The sequence below is a fragment of the Barbatula barbatula genome (genome assembly GCF_947034865.1).
Source record: "Barbatula barbatula genome assembly, chromosome: 14".
Classification (NCBI taxonomy): domain Eukaryota; kingdom Metazoa; phylum Chordata; class Actinopteri; order Cypriniformes; family Nemacheilidae; genus Barbatula; species Barbatula barbatula.
The window spans coordinates 13,672,015-13,693,574 of record NC_136777.1 but is presented as its reverse complement, the minus strand read 5'-3'; the positions used below and the strand labels follow the sequence as shown (position 1 = coordinate 13,693,574).

Below are 21,560 nucleotides of genomic sequence, written 5' to 3'. Positions count from 1 at the left end.
TCGGTGTGTATGTGTGCTGATTCAAGGCTGAGCGCAGCCTCTGGTGCTTTGGTAATTGAGCGTAATTTGGCTCCCTGCAGTAAAACTAATGGAGCGTAGACAGCCGAAGAGCAGCAAACAGGAAAGAAGCAACACAGGATGGAAGGAAACAGCTGAAAATGCTTTTTGAGAGCGAGTCCATCGAGGCTGGACCTCACCTCGGCTGTTACTGGACGAGTTCTTGCTGGCTACGCTTGCCCCCAAACCATCGGCGTACTCCTGGGACCTCCTACGAAATACTGGACAAGAATTACAAGAATTTCTTCATTGTTCTGGGGGGCGAAAAAGAGCTGAAGTCAGTCTATCAACAGCCAAAAGGGTTGTTATTAGATGGAAATCTTTCTGTGCCTTGGAAGAATGGCAGGGTTTGTTTTTTGGGGGGTGATGAGTGAGCGGAAACTTTTATTGTGTGTGTGCCACCAGGACGTTTATAACACCTGGAGAAAGCGATGTGATAGTATTCTCATCTCAAAAGCAGTTGCTTGGTTGGCACAGAGGGTTTCTTTTGCACATGTAGCCACAGAGGTAAACCTAGGCAGTAAATGCTTACTATGATGGAACTAATAAAAAAAAAAAAAAGATTTCAGGATTTTGTCACTTTTAAGAGCCCTTCAAAAACAACCAGCTATGGGTACGACATCTTCAGTACTATGAGACAATACAGTATGATATAATGTAATACAGTGGGGAGTTCACAACAAATACAAAGCATTGAGTTCCTAGCTCTATATTACTTGCGAGATTACTTATATTTATTCTTGATACGAAGAAACATTGCGTGACGGTGTGTCTTCACACGTCTGGACATGTCAAATTAGACGTCTCAATGACATTTCGCCGCCCAATTCATGTCATTCGCGTCGCAACTTTGTGTGTAATTTACATGCAAATAGTTCATCGCTCAATTCGATTAGTTTAAAATTTTAAATACATGGGAGTTAACTGTAGAATATGCAATATTTAAAATAATTCCATGTCATATATATTATGAAATTCCTTAAGTATTATTGAAATAATATCGTAATTATGCGTTATTGTTGTAATGTATTAAAACCCCTCAAAGGCCAAAGTATGGTGCTCCGTCCACGTTTGTCCACCGTTTTACGTCATCAAATGGGTCCGCGGTCGTCCGCACACTGTCCGCACACTCTACCAGCCTGACCCGCTGACAGTCTGGTAGAGCAATTTAATTTATTTATACTGTATAGCGCTTTTCACAATGTGCATTGTTCCCAAAGCAGCTTTACATGAGAAAATAAGGAAACAGAAAAACACAGAATAGGTAAAACACAGCACAGTGCTCCACGTTTATAGAACAAGCAAAATCATTCTAGCAAATAATATCTAATATCAGCAGTCTTCCGGTGAGTGACCCAACAAGGCCCTGTGGCGAACCCAAACTCCAATGATAAATAAATGGAGAAAAAAACACTCAGGAGAAACCAGACGCAGCGGGGAGGGCCAGATCCCCTCGGACGTGTCACAGCTGCACTCGGTGACTTTGATTTAAAGTTACTGAGTAAATGTTTATGATAAATAGGGAGGGCTTATTAGTTGTGATTTAGGAAATTTCATTTGTTGAAACTGTTTAGGTCTAATTTAGTCTAACTTAATTGAGTGCAGCTTTAACTTCAAACTGCTGTCATGTGATGTAAGCTTAGCATTAAATACTAAGTACTGACATTTAGCATTAATGTGACAAGTAGTCCGTCTTTGCTGTTGGGTGGTGATGGAATCGCCTGAGCTGGGATGGTCAGTCAGGCCACGGGCTCTCGCAGGAGGATGATCATAAAGCATTTCATCAGTGGTGCGGATCATTGGCTTCAGTTGCCTCTGTGTTTCTCTCATCCATGCTCGTATGCTTAAACAGTAAAATGAAATAAAGCACACATACTTATTTGTAAAGCGCATGTGGGTCGAACTCGGACGTGCTTTTGCTCGACGGACACAGACACGAATAGTCAAGTATACCCGCTCCGTTAGGGTACCAATGCTGCTGTAAACCCCCTCAACCTGCTACAGGACAGATGGAGGATGTGAGAGAGGAATCACCTTATCTAAACATCCACTGGAAACTCCCCGCTACCGGCAGATATTTACAAAACGATCGCTTTGACTTCTACAGTTTCATTCTGCCTTTTATGCATACGAGCATGGATGAGAGAAACACAGAGGCAACTGAAGCCAATGACCCACATCACTGATGAAATGCCTTTATGGTCATTGTCTCTCTCTATAACATCCAAACATGCTCTTCGGGATATGACAGTGTGTGTGAGACAGCCTCTACACACACTGCGGTAGGACAGACAGACAGGTGTGACTATTAAAGTGTCCATTACATACAACAGCAGCCAGAATCAGATTGACTGCTGTAGGTGTGAATAAGATTACCAAAGTCCTTGAGGAAGCCTGTAATCACAGTGACAGCTAACAAGAGCAAATACGAGGTCTACATATGGCATCTTTAAGGATTACAATTTATATTATTTATATTTAGGCACACCAGCCCTGCTCACGCTCTGCATGAGTTATCGCTGTCAGACATCAATATGACCCCCATTTTCCACATCCTGAAAGATGTTGACAGCCTTAACGCTGTATGTGATTGACGGCAAATTATAACACAAGAAGGGCCCATTTTATGTCATACATATGTCCGTGACTCAACGGATAGGCAGCTGTCAACAGAAGCATACTGTAGAAGACATTATAGAACCTTTTAGAACCCGTACTTCAGTTCCAGGAAGTTAAAGGAACACAGTTGTCAATGTGTGTATGAACATAATTGTGCGCACCAAACAGGAATGACATCCATATTCTATTGCTCTGTGAACAGAAATAAAGACATAGCACCATGCTGACTTATTTCTCTGTTGTAATTCAACAATGCTTCGAGTGGGCAGCTTCAATTAGAATCAACTCATGGCTCTTTGCTAAACATTCAGAGAGTAATCAACACCATTCACACTCCTCCACATTATCGCTCTGCTAACATTACCTGCGATCATAATGAGTTATGATATGAATGCTGGATAATGAGAGCGCCGGGTGGGCCGAGGTGAAAAACAACTGTCAGAAATTATTTTCTAAACAGTAAACTTAAGTCACCCCTCGTCCTAACCTTGCCTCCACTATTCAACGATTCAGTTAAAAGGTCTTTTGTATGTACAAAGCCGTGTGGCATGTTATAAATATTTATAGCGGATGGCATGATGCTTCACAAGGACATTGTAATACCTGATGACAGAATAAATGAAGCACTGTACTGTGGATATGGTAATGCTTTCTTTAGAAGACACTTGGCCGTTTTTCCTCTCTCGCTTCATCGCGCCCGCAAAATCACAAAGATGAAGTAATTAGTGTTTCAATTAAAGTCCAACATTCATTCAACCAAAGCAACCGCTCACCTTTTATAAATCTACTCATTAATTTTTAACTGAAACTCTTCGTTCTTCAATTCCACAGATTTTACTGGAGTGAATATCAGATACGGCTATCGAGTGCCGTGGCTTAATTGAAGCGACTTTCACAGACAAGTGACCCACTAGACAAATGAGAATTAATACATTTCATTTACTATCATGCCACTGTAAGTCACAAACGCACTCAGATATGGGCAATAAAAGACAAAAATGAAAGGGAGTGTGACTTGAAATTCATTTTATATCGAAGTTCATTATATTTCAGAATGAACACACACTGGCATCTTAGCATAGGTAAGAATTGGTTCACGCGTCAGGATACGGAAATGAAAGCAATCATTCTTTTGGTTTTTAGAAACCGCAGACACACAGTGCACACTCGGTTACACCCACCAATTTATGCAACCAGCCCCATTTTCCCAAGAGAAAACGCACTCAAAGAAAATAAAAGATAAGCAAGAAAATGGAGGACATGGGCAAGAAATGGGACAAACGGCAAGCAAGCGCTTGTTTTATTTCTGGAGGGCTGGATTAGCTGATTGGTTATATAGTGGTTTAATATAGTAACATACTATATTTGGATCGTGAATCAGAATGAGTCCGAATACGCTTCTGTCAACATTTGTCCTGATATATACAGTATATACTGTATAACCCAGCAGCTCTGTCCTGTTCTCCTGAATGACTTCTGCTGTTGTTATTGTAGGAAAACATGTTGACGAAATTCAAACCATTTCGAAAAAGGGACATATCTGAAAGAGGAAACTAAGTGAAGCATGACTGCCTTCCAGACGTGCTCATGTGAGGAAGCCAGGGCTGTGATTGCTTCTGATCTCTCTCCTCTCAAACAGAGAATGCCATCCTGGCCTTCGGGAATGACACGGACCTGAAGTCTGCTACCAATCAAGCTCCGGGTTCTAACACCAAAACCTACAATCAGATCTTAGTTAGCACCGAGGTTACCACCACCACCATCGGTGCTGCCATGGAGACAGAGCAGAGCATCCTCCGTCCACAGATGCCCACACAGGTACCTGTAGTTGTTACAAAGGCACTTGTTTTTCCGACTTCACAAATCTGGTTTGTTCCAGTACTGATCCAGTACTTATTTGTATCATCGCTGTCCTTCCAAAACAACATTTCAATACAAAATCCAAATTCGCTGTTTTTCAGGAAATAAAAAAAAACATTGTACTTTTTAAATTATTACATACTGTGCTGTCAAAGTAGACAAGTACTTTTTAGTACTTTTCATTGGTAAGATATTGATTTACAGCGATAAATGAAAATCACAAAATATGGATATTCAAGGTTTCAGAAGGACAGCAGCGTAATAACAGCATTTTTTTGTTAGCAGTCCTGAAAGAAAAAGTAGTCCTGCTTTTTTTGCACATATATCATCATAAAGCTGTAACTGAATTGACTATTTATTGAATGGTGAAAGAATGAGCCGTTTCTGACGGAGCGTACAGTGCACATCATAAGTAGTACAGTACTGTCAAAAACGTATGGTTGCATGCTCTTCACATTGTGCTGACTCTGAAAGTGTTACAATGGCAACACATTTATATATATATATCAGGTTTTGAATACACTGTCCGAACAGTCGAGTCAGATTAATGACTTGCAAAGTGATGTACCGACATTTGGACCAAAAGATTGCGTTTGAAAACCCAAAGCAAAGCTTATTGCGTTCACCGTAGATGTATCCATCTAATGTATCGACCCCGTTGATGATGTGATAAGACGACCAGTGGTAGAAAAGGATGAGATGAGACAGGTGAAACGGTGAAATACAGCAAAACAAAGTGAAAAAGACAGATGCAAAGAACAGATAAAACATCAGGGCGCGGAGGAATGATAGGAGCAGACATGCATCTAACTTATTTGCTCTTTTTGTCCTTTAGATGAACGAGAGAGACAGACTGTGGGGTGACTCCACACTTCCCTCCCCTGATCTCTATGACAACAGTCCTGCAGCAGCCCACCTGGCCATGTTAGCGTGGCTCCTCCCCTTCCTGTTGCTGGATCTTCAACTTTAAAAAAAGATACAGCCAAACAAAACACCATGAACTGGGACGGTGTGTGTGTGTGTGTGTGTGAGATCATGAGTTTTAACCTTCGCCAACCGCAACACGAAAACTTTGGAGAGAACGCAGGAACTTCCCAAAAGATACTACTCCATTCCTCAATGCAACTTGTAGATTCATTTTCTGGGTATACACTATGACTGAGTTCAAAGGGTTTAAATTATTGTGCGTTCGTGTGTCACTCGAACAATTTTGGACTAAAATGGTCCCCGTGTAAAATAAAGCCCCCTCTCTATTCAAAGAAAGAGACTGAAATGCAGTCGCTAGGCGGCTGAGTCATATGCAACACTCTTAAAAATCCACCTGCTCATCATCCATGTTTTTCGATCAGTTTTCTTCAGCTCTTTTGAGTAGATGACATTGGTACATTGGTGTGCTGTATATTCACCGACGCAGAAAAGTGTTTTCTTAGGTCTGCTCGAAGAAAAAGTAGAGAGAAAGTGGTAAAGGAAAGCAAACGGTAAGAGCTCATTGTGAGACTGGGTCTCAATGGGTTAGACAAGGTCTTTATTTTTGTAAATGTGGTTGAATTGTTCCGATGCGCATACTACAGACTGATTCTCCCTTTCTCAAGCAGTCCTGGAGTGGGTTGTACTTCTGAAGTAAAATGGTATGTGAGGCACAAATATGAAATGATCTTGAATGGTCACATTGTAGGCTTTCTCAGATGTTCCTTGAGCATTTCTTGTTGATAATGTTGTCTAAATTCTGTATCGTCTTATTGCAAAGCACAAAGCACTTCCTGTTCATGTGAATCCAAGCAGCTTTACCTTCCTAATTCATAGCTAATCAGAATGAGCACATTTGATAAGAGTAACAGCACAGTATTCCACCTCCCCTCCATCTCATGAGCACTTGGCATCTGAACTGTTTTGTTGCTTTTTTGTTCTTGATTGTGTTGTGATGACAGTGAATGACCCCCAAGAGACCCTCCAGAGACTATTGACCAATCGGCTTCTATCGTCAGAAAAAGGGGCATGGCGTGTCTGTCAAACGGGTGGAATTTGTGCATTTTACTTGTTATTTCCTGAAAAATAAAGCTGCCGGATACAGATATACAGAATAAAGTTTACGAGTCCTGATATTTACGTGCGCACAAAGTGAAACTGTTTGTTTCAAAAGCCCCAGCTGGAGGTTTTTAGGAATCTGCAGAATGGTCTTAAACATGGAGAACAATGTATTAAAGCTAAAGTACTAAAATTTATTTCTATATCACCTTTCAAAATTTTGCATTGTTGAAATGCAAATCTTTAAATACAAATAGTACACAAGAACAGTACACAAAGAAGTAAAAAGTAATACAATAAACCATGCAAGATGCAGACGCCGGTCCAGAGGCACTTAAGATTTAGTTTTTTTATCTTACATACATAATTAGAATAAAAAGATATGTTTAACATTTTAAATAATGTATAAATATTATTCAGGTTGTGTTTTTAAAATTATTATCTACAGCACAAGATTGATCAGTTTTTACGTAGAAAGATGACTGAATTGAAATACATCAAATGTAAACCTTTTTAAGAAGAGCTATGTTTCATCCAAAGGCTCGTATTTGCATCAATTTATAAAAGAAAATGTATCACAAACTGTATACACTTTGAGACTATGACTATGAGACATTTAGTCAATTAGACTGCCAGAGTTATTGGCCGAAATCTTTTTTTGTTTGCTTCTCTTTTTTCAAAATGTTTAACCAATGATCGTAACCAACTGCAAAATCGCCACCTACCATGTGTTGATATGGGTATCAACCAGATACTGTAATAATAATAATACGTTCAGTATTAACGTCATATCAGTAAAGAATATTGATTATATGGTTATGGTTAAAATGTCAAACATCTAAATATTTATGCTAATAGAAGGAATAAAGCTAATAGAAAAAAGGTGGGGTGTCCATACAAATTCTAGGGAAAGTCCACATACTTTCAAAAAGGTATGAGGACCGGAGCAACATACATCCACAGAACTCTGAATACTTATCTTCGGCCACTGTGTGGGATGTGTAAATCTGAATGACGCATGCTCTGATCTTGTAGAATGTGTGAGTTCTGTGGGTGGAGATTTAATTGCGAGCTTGTCATTCAGCTCAAGCTAAGGGGGAAATGAGAAACTAGGGAGTACAGTGCCCCTCTTTTATTTGCCACACCGTCTTTACATTGCCACCTGTGTTCATTATCCGGGTCAGCACACCCTGCCCTTCAGTGCCAGTCACACGCAACCCTCTTCACGTACATAATAAACGCCCACATGTAGCAGTTAGCATAGCGTTACTGCTACATGACAAACTCTAACGATACACCCGAACCTTTTGACCCAAGGGAAGGACGAACGATGATGCGTTTGCTTGCACACCTTGGATGTCTAAACACCTGACGCAACTGCCTCACAGGCCATTCAGTAAAAGACTTCAGAGTTTTTTTATAAAGGCACCTTCTAAGAATACCGGTTTCAGACAGGGATTTAGGCGAACCTTGTATGCCTGCACAGACAGCATTTTAAGTCTCTTCAGCTGAGGCCAGCAACTGTCATGCCGTTTGCTTTGTGGAATTCTCCCTCAATCCCCAACCTGACAACGACCAAACATCAAAACACTTTCTGTTCGGAATGCCTGCCAATGTACTTGCAAATGGTAAATGCAAATATACAGCAAATGGTGTGAGATTTTGATTAAATAATGGCGCAGCAGTCTCATCATAAGGGTGTATTGCACCGCATCTAGATGAACGGATGTTCTCTGATCCACCGACTGCATCTGCTCCGAGGAGCACCAGATAAACATTGAGGATTAAACACGGAGGAAAAAACGGACTTTTCTATAATAGCAAAGATAGGTTTACAGTACAATCTCTCCTTTAACGTGATCCCAAAAATGACAATTCTGTCATCCTCTGCTCACCCTCACGACATTCTAAACCTGTGTGGCTTTCTTTTCCAGAAGTCAAAATTAATATTTTGAAGAACTTTCATTGAATGGACACGAAACCCTTGAGACGTTTATCAAATTATCGGTTTTCTGTCATTCCAGAAGAAAGACTCATATACTGTACAGGTTTGAAATGACATGGGGGTAAAAATATTATTTTAGAAAAAAACACCGCAAGCAGCATGATTTGATGTGTCTACAACGCACAACTGTAGAGTACATCAGAGATGACATTTTGTAGGCCAACCCGGAAGTTTTCACCGCACTGGTTTCCTCAACCGAAAGCTTATACATTTTTAGACTTTTGGAAGATCTAAAATAAAGATCTGTAGTTGTCTAAGGTTTATGATGTTTACAGGATTTGTCTATCAAGATAATATTTACAAATAAACAAAACATTTGTTACTTCGAAAGGAGAAGTCAAAGCAAACATTATGCTATAAACGGACTACACTATGGTCGCTTGATATCAACGTCGCCTCCAACAACTTTTTCAAACGTTATATAAAACGTGTTCCCTGGTAGGTAAATATTTGTGAATGAAGGTCCGTCCACGTTTTATAGATTTGTGCCCGCGTAACATTATTTGTGAGATTCCTTTGCGTGATGACGTTTACCATCCACGGCAAAGGATGTTGTGGCTTTTAGCAACCACTGTTTTTAAGACACAATAAAGCTTTAAATATTTTCATATTTTATTCTATGACATCAAACACAATTTTTCTTAGAGGTTTTGTTAACCACAGATCTTATTTAAAGATATTCACCAGAACCCCATTAAAAAAACACACTTTGAGGCGATGGAAAGGTTAAAATGCTAACTCGCTTCCGGGGTTTGTATAGAAAAATATATCATCTCTGCGGTACTCTATAGCGATGCTGTATGCTATGCACCACTAAAAACAATGGTAAGAAGATACAAGTAGCTGTAGGCATATATTAGATGTACAGCTATTTAATTAAATTAATATTATTATATCATGTACTATGTTACCCACAGGTACAAACTGCTAAAAGAAACTCATCACCTATCACAATAAATGATGGCAAAGGAAACGTATAATTTAAAAAAGCATTTCATTTTTTAACAGAACAATCGATATGAAGACAGACACATTCATTTTACCATTTAATTATAGACAAAATGTTCTAGGTCATTCTTTATGTACACATAATTACAAGAAGAGCTTACATTTTCAGATCTTTCGCTTTTAAAGTAGGCAGCTAGTTTAAAGTTTGTTCATGACATTCACCATCTTACATACAAAAGAAGCTGCAATGCAGACACGTTTCAATAAAAAGCCTGGGCTTCTCAACACGCCAAGCGCAGTGAGTCGCTTAACAGACACGCATTCACATTACTGTCCATCGCTATGTACAAAAATCTTGTGTGCACTTGCTGCTACAGTATACATATTAACAAACTACAGACTTCATATCTACAGCATCACTGTACATAGATGGTGCAGTCAGTGTGTGTGTGTGTGTGTGTGTCTACAGGAGTACCGTTTGAGGCTTATGGAGAAAAGCATTGTGGAAATGAACTTCCATAAGTAAGAGAGACCAGCTCCTTTCATTAAATCACTTGTGTGTGTGTATCATTTCCCTTTTGTAATACACTACGAACGTAAGAACTTTCTGAAACGTCGGCCAATATTTTTTTAACAAATCTGTAAGAATTAAACGTGTCTCTGTATGATCACCTTTACATTCACACTTTATAATCAAGATCACAGGAAGATTAGTGACTGCTGTTAGTGTTGTCTGCATTGAGATAGATGCTTTGTTCCGTTCAAGTGGCCTGTGTCCCTTTATTCACTGCTCACGCAAACGACACTATAAACCAAGCAATCAGGTCATCTGTGCTGTCGCCTGTTCTGGCACGCTCGCAGAACGAAAAACATGATGACAGCACTGCTACGCCCACTTATACGTCGCTTTCGAATTCATAATGTCACATTTACTCATTCCATCTTTGACCTTTCCTTTGTACCAGGCAATCCACTCCATACCCCGACGAATCCCCTCGGTATCCAACACACACACCTGGGTCGGTGCATTTGTGTATGCAGATAATCCCTCCCTGGGCAAAAATGACATCTGACATTTTGAAAAACCCAAACAAGGTCCCTGCTTGTTCTGATTGCGTCCTACCGCCTGCCATCTCCTTTTTATATCTTCTTTGTTTCCTTCCACCGTTTGAGAAACAGCCTGAGATTTTTAGATAAGCGGAGCGTAAAAGCAGAGAAGCGGCACTATCATTACCGCAAACGTGAACACTCGCGCGATCATCTTAATAGCTTGGATCAGTAAACATGTGAATGGAGGGAATTCCGTGGAGAATGGAAAGATGTGAAAAGGCAAACATAAAGATCCTCTTTTCCGGCAAACTCTGTGGCGACAGCAGAGATGACCTGTAAAATGAAATCTGTGTGAACATACGCACAGCAGACTCATTACACAGAACTAGTACACCACACGCAAATTAGACACAAATGATTAACAAATAAAACTAATTTGTAGCGACTGAACTACTGAAGGAGCAACGATTAAAGAGACAAAGGAACACTGCACGCCTCTAAAAGACACCCCGTGTGCGCGCGCGTGTGTGTGTGTGTGATAGCCATGCAGCCAACAACAGTCTCCAGAAGGGAAGTATGCCTTCGATACGCAGATGCAGCAGTGCAAGGATTCTTCCTCCTGATTGTAAAAACAGAATAAAATAACTGAAATAAGTTAAATATAATAAAGTGGCCCGCGGGTAAAGTCCTATGAGTCAGGGTCACGCAGGAGTCCGTCTTTTTGCTTCAGTTTGTTTTTTGTTGGCCAGGAGCAATTCAGTTTCTCCAATCAGAGAGTCACCTTGGCTTCGCTAAACCATGCCCCACCGCATCTCCCGTGACCCGGCCGTTAGTGTATGTTGCTGTGATTCAGTCTTAAGAGGTCTGAGGTCAGAGGATGAAGGGGTCAGATGCAGGTGGCGGGCTGTGCTAACGGCTGCTGCTTACGGCTACGCAATCCTGACGATTTCTCCTTATATCCCAGGCACATCTGCTGAGAGACGTCCACTAATGCACTCGCTACTGCCAGACCTGAGGATAAAAAGACAAAGAGGGTGTTTTTGACCATCACTATAATGGCCTTGGCAGAAGAAAGCGTAAGATTGTTCAACACTCGGCGTGGGACAAAATGACTTTGCGTGCAGACCCACCTGACTGTCCCGGAGGAGGGATGCCCCCTGGTCCTCTGGGTAATCTAACAAAGATAGACAGCACTGCTGCCTTATTCCCAAAACAGGGCTCCAAGGCTATAGGTTTAGGTACAGACTGTATGAAGAGAAAGAGAGAAATATATGAATTTACATACATTGCCCTACACATGTTAATGCAGTTACACTGAAATTGGCTGTAAAGTTACTTGATTTTATAGTGGATTTTATGTTTACTTCAATTTTCACATGCTGTTTTCAGAATCAGAGCATTGCTGATTCAAAACCGTTTAGCTGATATACGCACTATCACTGTCATTTTATTAAACACTTTGCCCCTTAGCCACAGTAAAATCACTAAAGCAAATCCTCTTGTGGTATACTGCTTTATACGCCAAAACTGAAACCTGAAAAACACTCAAAAGTAAATTACACAGTAGGTGAAAACTACAAAACTAGAAACTAAAAAAAAGTCGATTTGTTATTTTAATCCGTCACAAATTCTCTTACAAAAGATGTTTCCTACAATGATGCTATTCATTGGTAATACAATGTTCCAGAAAGGTTGTCTTTACCATATATTTGCTGTAAACATATAACCTATAAAATGTACCATAGTAATATAGAGAAATTGACCAAGGTGTCCAAGGTGCTATAAAAACAAAGTGTTACGGATAAAGTACTTAAAGGTACAGTTTGTAATTTTACAGCTACTGTCAGTTTTTATTGAAAGAAATGCAATATAATATACATAACTGTGTGTTACATAATAAAGCATTACGTTTTAATTACCTTCGAATGAGCTATTTCTATCTACATACACCACAGGTCCCCTTACATGCAATTCATCATGTTGCTTCTACAGCAGCCCTAAATTAACAAACTGCTCCACAGAGCGCGTTTCATAAATACATGAACTACTAAGGCAAAGAAGTGAAAACGTAACAACATCTTAGCTGTGTGTCAGCCGCTGAGGTGCTTCTAAAGAGAGGGGGGAGTGGTGGACTAAGCCATTGTTTGCAATTCGTAACTTCACCACTAGATGCCGCTAAAATCAATACGCTGGACCTTTACATTTATTAGACCAAATGTTATAAATATTTCCAATATTTGAGAAATCTGTTGAAAACGTATTTAAAACTAAAAATTATATTGTCGTTTGATAAGGCAAAAAACTTAACAACTGAAAACAACTGAATAGTCTATTAAATGTGAATAGTCTAAAAAGTGATCCTGGTAAACACCAGTATTGTTAGTTAAGGGCAGCTGTGGCACAAACATTACACCGGGTGTTGGTCTAACAAATGTGTATATACACTGTATATAGAACAGAACTGATATGATGTCATTTCAGATTTGCTGTATCTGCATGTCACCACACACAGACCGTTCGTACTGAAACTCAATCTCAAATCTATGCACAATTTTAACACATTAATTGACTCCCTCCCTTATATACATTCACTTTTCCACAGCCTAACAACTCACATTCTATACTATGTATAGTATAAGCATATACACATTATACACAAAGTCAGTCCTCCTACCACTCCCACAATCTTCCTCTTTGTACAACAACTTTGCATATTCACCTCTCTTTATATATTAGACTCTTTAAAGCATTCCTTATCCTCCTGACAGCAGTTCACCTCATCTCTCTAATCGTTGCTCTCTACCACTCTGTCAATTCGGAGCAGGAGGAAAGCAGCATTTATCTTTGAAGCCATACACACCTACTTCTAATACACACACACACGCACGCAAAACAAACTCCTAGTAAAATATAATTACAGCATCTGAGAGGAACAGCATCCGAGTATGTATGTGTATATGCATCCATTATGTTTGGACCTGGGCGATTATCTGAAGCAACCAGACTGAGTGAGCACAAGACAGGTTCTGTTTAATTAACTGTTATAATTAAAAAAGAATGAGCGAGAGAGAGAGCGAGAGAGAGAGAGAGCGAGAGAGAGAGAGAGCGGTGGGGTGGTAATAAATGTGTAAACCTTTCAAATGTTTGTTGTTCAGGCAACTCAGCAGAAAGACTAGTTAGTGAACTAGTTGGTTACGTTCTGTTGGTTTTCCTTTCTTGCCTTTTATAACCGAATTAGCTCAAGAGAACTAATATGATACTTTATATCTGACAAAGTGTTGCGCTTGTGGCAAGATCAAAACAAACTTCAAGTTTATCGCTATAGGGATTTTAAGCGGATGAAGGCTTTTCTTTACGGAGTGAATCTAGATAAACTAGCCATCTTTTTGACTAGTGTGTGTTGGATAATGTAACCTATTGCTGGTCCAAAACCCCATTGAAAATCAAATTGTTTATTTTATGGTATTTATATGATTTTGGTTCAACAACCAAGCGAGCAAATATGGGTCATTGATTATGATAACTTTGTCAAATGTCAGATTTCCATGCTTCAAATGAAGAGCACAAGATGCGCTTTGGAACGACTTTTCGGATCATTCTGTCATAACATGGATCATTGAGTTTTGCCTGTGGAGTCCATGTTAGCGGTCATTAATGCAAAATATTGAAAATGTTTTAATACAACATACAATCAAAAAATATATGCTAGTGGTCTCAGAGTTTTGGACCCCACTTTTGTATATGCTGTATATAGAATATTGAGTATGTCAGGGGGTCATATACTACAGCAGTAAATGCTTTGATGTCTCGGCTTCTGTGTTCTTTACTATTACTTCACTTTAACACCCCCAGGGCCCCTCTATCAGATTTGAGACCAATAACTACATTCATAGTTTTCTGCTCTTAAAAAATGACTGGATTGAAATTACTTTTAAATTATAGGACATTGATAGAGCAGAAGAGAGAACAGAGGCGAGAGGTACATCTAAATTGGATCTTCCATTCAAGGTTGTCATTACAATGTTCTAAAAAACAGTAATTACAATCCAGTAATTCTTCATAATAAAAAAACGATGAAATACACGCATCGGTCAAAAGATCTCACCGAGGGACCAAGAGGCTGTGAAACTATAGTAAACAGATCTACACAAAGCATCATCACAACAAGAAAGTTAAACAGGCATAGGCATATCAAAGTGTTGGTATAAAATTGCCTTTACATTTATGCTGATCAAAGCATTTAATGCTCTCATATCTGTAGGCTTTTAATGGCCATGCAGGGATGCTGATGTAAAGGGCCGCAAATGAGTCAGCTCACTAGATTTTGGAACGGGCCCAGTGACTCAGCCTATTCCCAACATTAACATATGCAGTAAATGCACTCCCTCTTTAACCAAACACTGATGTCATCACACCAAAGGTCACGCTAACCTTCACGTTTCCACCAATCAGGTCTGGCGGCTCGTCCTCCGTCTCCAAGGCGACATTGATAGTGGCGAACGGTCGGCTGGCCATCTGCTGCATCTCTCGCAGGAGTTGCTGAGGAAGTGAGGAGAAAGATTATTCAACATCGTTACGCATGCACACAAACAGGCATACGTCTCAATACAACCTTAGAGAAAAGATGAAATATAGTTTGAAAGATGTGAGCTGGACGTACAAACAGGCCAGATTAAAACAAGATTGTGAGAAATAAATACATGAAAGAGCCATCTAAGAGGTAGTCAAAGAAAAGAGAAGTGCATATCTTCAAAGGAGAGAGAGAGGGAGAGACAGCAGAGAAGAGATCAAATGGTTGTTAAGCATAAATGATGGTAGTCTTTACTTTAATGTCTGGGAAAAACTAAACAAAACAACCAAAAACACGGAAAACGCTACAATGAAGAGTGCCTGACAGCTGCAGATATTAAAATTCCATACGTCGCGGCGCGTGACAGCTGTAATCAAGAGCTCTTTTTCTTTTTTGGGCGAGCCGTGTCTTTAAACGCACGTCAACAAATACGGCAAGACAGAAAGAATGAACAAATTGATGGAATATAGCGAACAAAGGCAGTCATGTTCACTCGGCCGTGGAGGAAGCGAGATTTCTTCATGGAAAGAAATGTAACATTGTTTGGAACTTTTGACTTGAAGACAGAAACCGTGGAGGATGACAAGGAGAAAAACTGACAGAAAAAGAATCGAGAAACAAGGTCAGACAGACTTGAACCCGCATCATTCATATGTGCACCACAGTTAATACAAATCTGAGGACACTTAAAACATTTTTTTAATTTGTCCATACTCGTACATAAAAGGGGCTACAAAAATGTATTTACAGTGATGCCACATATTAACCATTTTTGGTCTCAAGACTCTTTCACCGGTTAACTTCCGGCAGTGTTTGATTATAGCCTCATATATATTTTTAATTTATATTTAATTGATATTAATAATTAAGGTCATATTAATTGTATTAAATGAATTAAAACTACTCAACAGTTATTGATTCTTTACAGATGTACCGGATGTAAAGTTTGGGCCACATAACATTTGTTTATATTCTCGACACTGAAACCGTCTATAAGACCTTTATGAGCAGAGCTTATTTTTGGTTTTATATAATCTAAAGAACCTTTAACTTTAACTAGAACCTTTTACAAAAAAGCTTTCGCGAGTCAGACATGCATAAAGTAGTTTTGAGATTGAGTATAAAGGTGGAAAAGATCAGGGATGTGTTTCCCGAAACCTTCTTAACGCTTCGTCGTTCTTAAGTTATACCTTAAACTGTTCCTTATCGTTAATACGTGTTTCCCGAAACCTTCTTAGTTAAGTATAACTTATGCAAGTCATACTTGCGTAAGGTTGGTCTGGACCGCTCTTAGCTATACCTTATCACTGTGGACGGTTCGTTCTACATCGCAGTTACAATTTAATATAATAATTTAATATAACATTTGATGTATGGATATCTGGATTGCCCGTAGGAAAGTAACCTCCTAAGGTATAGTTTGGTAAATACACGTAGAAAAGGTATAACTGTAGTTAAGATATACCTTTAGAGTCTTCGTTATCGTAAAACGCAGCCCAGCGCTTTATTCAGAGATCCTTGTTTACAGTATGTATGCATGTGTTTAACAAACAGACAATATGTATAACGAATAAATATGTGTATATATATATATTAGCAGGTGAACTAGTGAAACCGACTAAACAAGGTCTTTAAATGACTTGTGTGAACAGGTGTGTCGAGGCACGGTAGGAACTAAACACTGCAGGACTGTGGTCCTCCTGGACTGGAGATGGAGACCCGTGCCCCAAAGTTCACACTCCTATTGGCCCTTGATGTTAATGATGAGAGAGCCAGACAGAGAGAGAGATAAGAGCAAAACAAGCCTCTTCACAGCAAACCACTCAATTAGAAAACCTTACTGACTGACTTCTAGCCCTCTCAGCAGGGATCCGGCAAGTCATTTAATCTGTGAGTGTATGTGTGTGTGCATTCGTCTGTCCATGTACACAAGCTCAGCCCAACACACAACAGAAAGTCGAGAGCGAGATAGAGAGCGAGATAGAGAGAGCGAGAGAGCTAGAGAGAAAGAAAGATAGAGAGCGAGAGAGAGAGCGAGCGAGCGAGATAGAGATAGAGAGAGAGAGAGAGAGAGAGAGAGAGAGAGAGAGAGAGAGAGAGAGAGAGAGCGAGCGAGATAGAGAGATAGAGATAGAGATAGAGAGAAAGAGAGATAGAGAGAGAGAGAGAGAGAAAGAGAGATAGAGAGAGAGAAAGAGAGATAGAGAGAGAGAAAGAGAGATAGAGAGAGAGCGAGAGAGAGAGCGAGCGAGATAGAGATAGAGAGAAAGAGAGATAGAGAGAGAGAGAGAGAGAGAGAGAGAGAGAGAGAGAGAGAGAGAGAGAGAGAGAGAGAGAGAGAGAGAGAGAGCGAGATAGAGATAGAGATAGAGATAGAGAGAAAGAGAGATAGAGAGAGATAGAGAGAGATAGAGATAGAGAGAGATAGAGAGATAGATAGAGATAGAGAGATAGAGAGATAGATAGAGATAGAGAGATAGAGAGATAGAGATAGAGAGATAGAGATAGAGATAGATAGAGAGATAGAGAGATAGAGAGCACTCCAGGGAGCAGAACAACTGTCACACACTCATAACCACACGTTCCCGCTGCAACACATCAAAGTGCATATTTACTGATGTGTGCTCTAAACCACCGTCAGGAATATACAGAATATCCAAAGAGACAGAGCTGAAGGCTAAAGATGGATGAGGAGGGGGGGAAAGAGAGAGAGATCTTTCAATCAACCTTCAAGAGAAGCAGTGCTGAATCAGATTATGGGGCGGAACCATGGTGAATACTGATCTGAGACCTGCGTGCTATATCACCAAAGATACAGCGATATTAGTGGCCGGAGTGTCAAACAAGCAGTCTGTTTGAAGAAGGACCTATGATTAAGAATCACTGGGCCCAGTAAGAAACCAGTCCTATTTAGGTCATTTTGTTTTAATCTTAAACGGGATGGTTTTTTACCACTGGTAGCTTTAAAATGGGAGAATGATTTATTTAAATGAACCCTTCCAAGCTGGCTTACGACCCCGAGACTGATAAGGTCTTTAAAAAGTCAGTGTAAATGCCTCTGTTTACAGTATATACAGTATGTGGCATCAGACGTGCCCTCATTTGCAGTGTACCATGTAGCGCCCTTTCGAAAGCTGACAGCCGGCATAAAACAAGACGCACGCTGACGGAACAGAGCAAAGTTTGCAGACTGCCAGATTTCAGCTTTTTAAATGATACGAATCCAGATAGATGAAAAGGAATATCAGCGGAGTAAAAATAAAAGGGAAATGCTTAAAGGGAAACTATAGTAGAGGGGTTATTTGCCAGAAGCATCATCTCACACCCATTGTAAAGGCATGTTGTCGCCACTCATGGCCAGGTTCCTGATTCATGGTTTTATATGTTTGATATTATACTGATTTACATAGACTGATGCTTATCAGCGAAACATGCGGGAAAAATAATAATTTAGGGCGGCTGAGAGTGTCTGAGAAAATATTAGTGTTCCATGCCTGAATAGACAGAGGAGAGGAGAGAAAGGGAGGGAGAGAAGTTACAAGTAGGAGGATGATGGCAGAGAAAGAGCCACCCAGTCAGAGATAACCCTGAGCCACTGTGAGGGATTAATGCAGCAATATAATCCCCCAAATGAGCCCAAATCCAACTGCCTAATTATTCCCACAAACTCCCGAGACTACAGATTAGAGGAATTAATATCACATCTTTACAGCACAGACAAAGAGAGAGAAACTGTACATTCTGCATGTCTTTAGCCACAACTTGCATCTACCCAATTCACATGCAAAACTGTTCAAGCACACAAATTTAATGCGTTTTAATATTTTTCAACAGAGATGGAGCTGATCTGAAACACTGCACTTGGCAGATAACAAGTTCTGTACGGTGAATATAAATAGAGAAGACTCCATCTGATTCTTGGATTCACAGCTAGAAAACTCTTTGTACAGAAAAACACCCAGCAATCTGCTGTCCTTATGTCCACATTTCAGAGTTCCACACCTTTTGACTAACACAGTTTCATGTCTTTTTAACTAGTGGTTATAAAAAAAATCATTTTACAGTTTGAGTACTGCAAATACAGAAAATATTATTACAGATATTCGGCTACACTTTATATTAAGGTAGACAAATTCATTGTTAACTGCCTGCTTGTTAACATGCATATTGGGTTGTATATTAGTATGTATAAAGAAAATATAAATGCCTTATGCTGCATTACCTTATTCTACATCCCTTAATCCTTAATCCTACCCAATACCTAAACCTAAAAAATACCTTATAAGAAGCAATTAGGAGTTTATTGAGGCAAAAGTCGTAGTTAATAGTGAGTATTGGTCCCTATTCTAAATCGTGACTAAATGTACTAGTGCTGTCAAGTCGATTAATCATGATTAATTGATTCAGGACTCGATTAATCGTGATTAATCTATTTGACAACACTAAAGATACACAACAAAGATGTCAATTTTTAATCCTTGGAAGTCAGCATTTTGAGTTTATATACAAAGAAATACAAAATAAAAGTAATACTAAATAAATGTACAGGGTTTAAATGACCATCGGGACCTTTTTGTTTGATTGAATAGTCTATGGGCCGATATAGTGTAAAAACAGCCAAAGATCAGGCCTGATTTATCCTGTCAATCAAAAGAGGAAAGTTATGAATTTTTTTTATTTTATTACACTTTGTTTAATGTCCAATTCTCTGGAACATTAACTACAACTTTTGCCTCAGTAAACGCCTAATTTGTTGCTTTTTAATAGTAAGGCAGGTTAGTTTTAGGTATTGTGTAGGATTAGGGAAGTAGAGTATATGATTATGCAGAATATGTGCTTTATAAGTACTAATAAACAGTCAATATGCTAATAATATGCATGCTAATAAGGAACTAGTTTATAGTGAGAATTGGTCCCTATACAAAAGTGTTACCCCTAATTTAATCTACAGTATCTGTATCGGCACCAGCAAATATCACTCGGAATAATTTAGTATTGTGCATCTCTATTAAAAGTAACACGCTTCATAGTAATTCGCCTTGAGGCTCTTTTTCAATGACAATTGAAAAACAGATTACTGTGACGGTGCAAAAAAAGATGAGGATTTTCTTCAAGCCAATGAGCATTCAGGAAACCATCACACAAGGTTAGTGCAGCAACAGCTGTAAGTACTATACAGTAATACTCAAATGCTGACAACAGAGTTTTAACAGCCCTGTAACTACTTTATAAACTTGTATAGCACTGTTGGCCTGTTTTGAAAGTAAAGCCATGCTCAATTGCAGCATCAAAGCAAAACAAATTCATGCTCTGAGGAATATCGGGTCGATAAGGGAATATCAGCGAATACCTGTGTTATTTCTGCACAGACACTACAGGGGGAGCACGTTCTGAAGGAGACAGGCATGCCCGCATTACTCGCCATCTTAAATCTGTCAGCAACTCCAGCTGGTTCTTAAGGGCCACCAGTGGATAAGAACAACTTGTCAACCAATACCATTGGCCTTTCCTGAACTCTTCTTAAATGGTGGCATGGGAAGACCAAGATCCGTTACAAAATAAAATTTTCATGCCGGGGCCACATGCTGATATCAGTGGTTTAGCGTCCATTCATCTATTACATACAGTGGGAGGGAGTGTGTGCTGTTGTGTGCGGCACTCTGTATCTAGCATTTGCTCAACGGCAGGAGTTTTTCAGATTGTATGTGGGTGAGAAAGCAAGAAAGTATTACTGCAGACCTCCAATTGAGAGGCGTTCAGAGCATCTCTGATGAACTTGACTGCGGCGGAAGCGATCATTTGTCCAAACACACATACAGACACACAGAGACCAGGGAATTCCTTAACGCATGCAAACCCTTCATCAGGAGGAAGGGGGAGGCTGATGTAAGCTTTTACATTTAATCCTCTGAAGTAGCAGAGAGAAAGAAAGAAGGAAAGAAGATAGATAAGAGAGGTAAAGAAAGAGCTGCTGACCGCGTGGAAACACAAGAGAGAACAGGTTTCACTTTATAAAAATTCTGGAAGCAATTTTCAAGCAGTCCTATTAATGGTTCTCATACTAATGGTTTCCACCAATACACACAGTTCAGACCTGTAAGCTATAGCTTATACTCCAATTGTGTTTTTGAGTTTCACTCGTATGTATTTTTAGTCTCCTCCTCTCTTCCATGAAACGACTAGCTGAATAAGCAGGTTGTCACTAAAACTATAATAACCACCCTGAGTCACAAACTTCCTAATTATAAACATATTCATTTTGTTCATGTTCTCAAGCAGAGACAAAACACACGATGACTGTTTCAGTATGATAGGAGATGTTTGCCTCCGAGCATCTGCGGTCGCGTAATGCTTCTCTTAATCATCTCACGCAGGCGAAACGTGAAATGTGTCAAGACAGAGAAAACATTAGCGCAGAGGTGAACA

The 21,560-nt window shown here is 39.6% G+C and overlaps 2 protein-coding genes across 2 annotated transcripts in view; one reads left to right on the top strand and one right to left on the bottom strand.

Annotated features, from left to right (window-relative positions):
* Positions 1 to 6,633, top strand: part of gfra4a (GDNF family receptor alpha 4a) — a 76,163-nt gene extending 69,530 nt beyond the window's left edge. The window contains exons 7-8 of the mRNA XM_079473598.1: positions 4,316 to 4,494; positions 5,372 to 6,633. Of these exons, the coding sequence (XP_079329724.1) occupies positions 4,316 to 4,494; positions 5,372 to 5,506 (314 nt within the window). The 3' untranslated portion in view covers positions 5,507 to 6,633. The remainder of the gene's footprint in view (positions 1 to 4,315; positions 4,495 to 5,371) is intronic.
* Positions 6,634 to 9,543: 2,910 nt separating this feature from the next.
* Positions 9,544 to 21,560, bottom strand: part of atrn (attractin) — a 44,076-nt gene continuing 32,059 nt past the window's right edge. The window contains exons 27-29 of the mRNA XM_079472331.1: positions 14,996 to 15,103; positions 11,695 to 11,809; positions 9,544 to 11,575 (exon numbers count right to left, since the gene is read on the bottom strand). Of these exons, the coding sequence (XP_079328457.1) occupies positions 11,451 to 11,575; positions 11,695 to 11,809; positions 14,996 to 15,103 (348 nt within the window). The 3' untranslated portion in view covers positions 9,544 to 11,450. The remainder of the gene's footprint in view (positions 11,576 to 11,694; positions 11,810 to 14,995; positions 15,104 to 21,560) is intronic.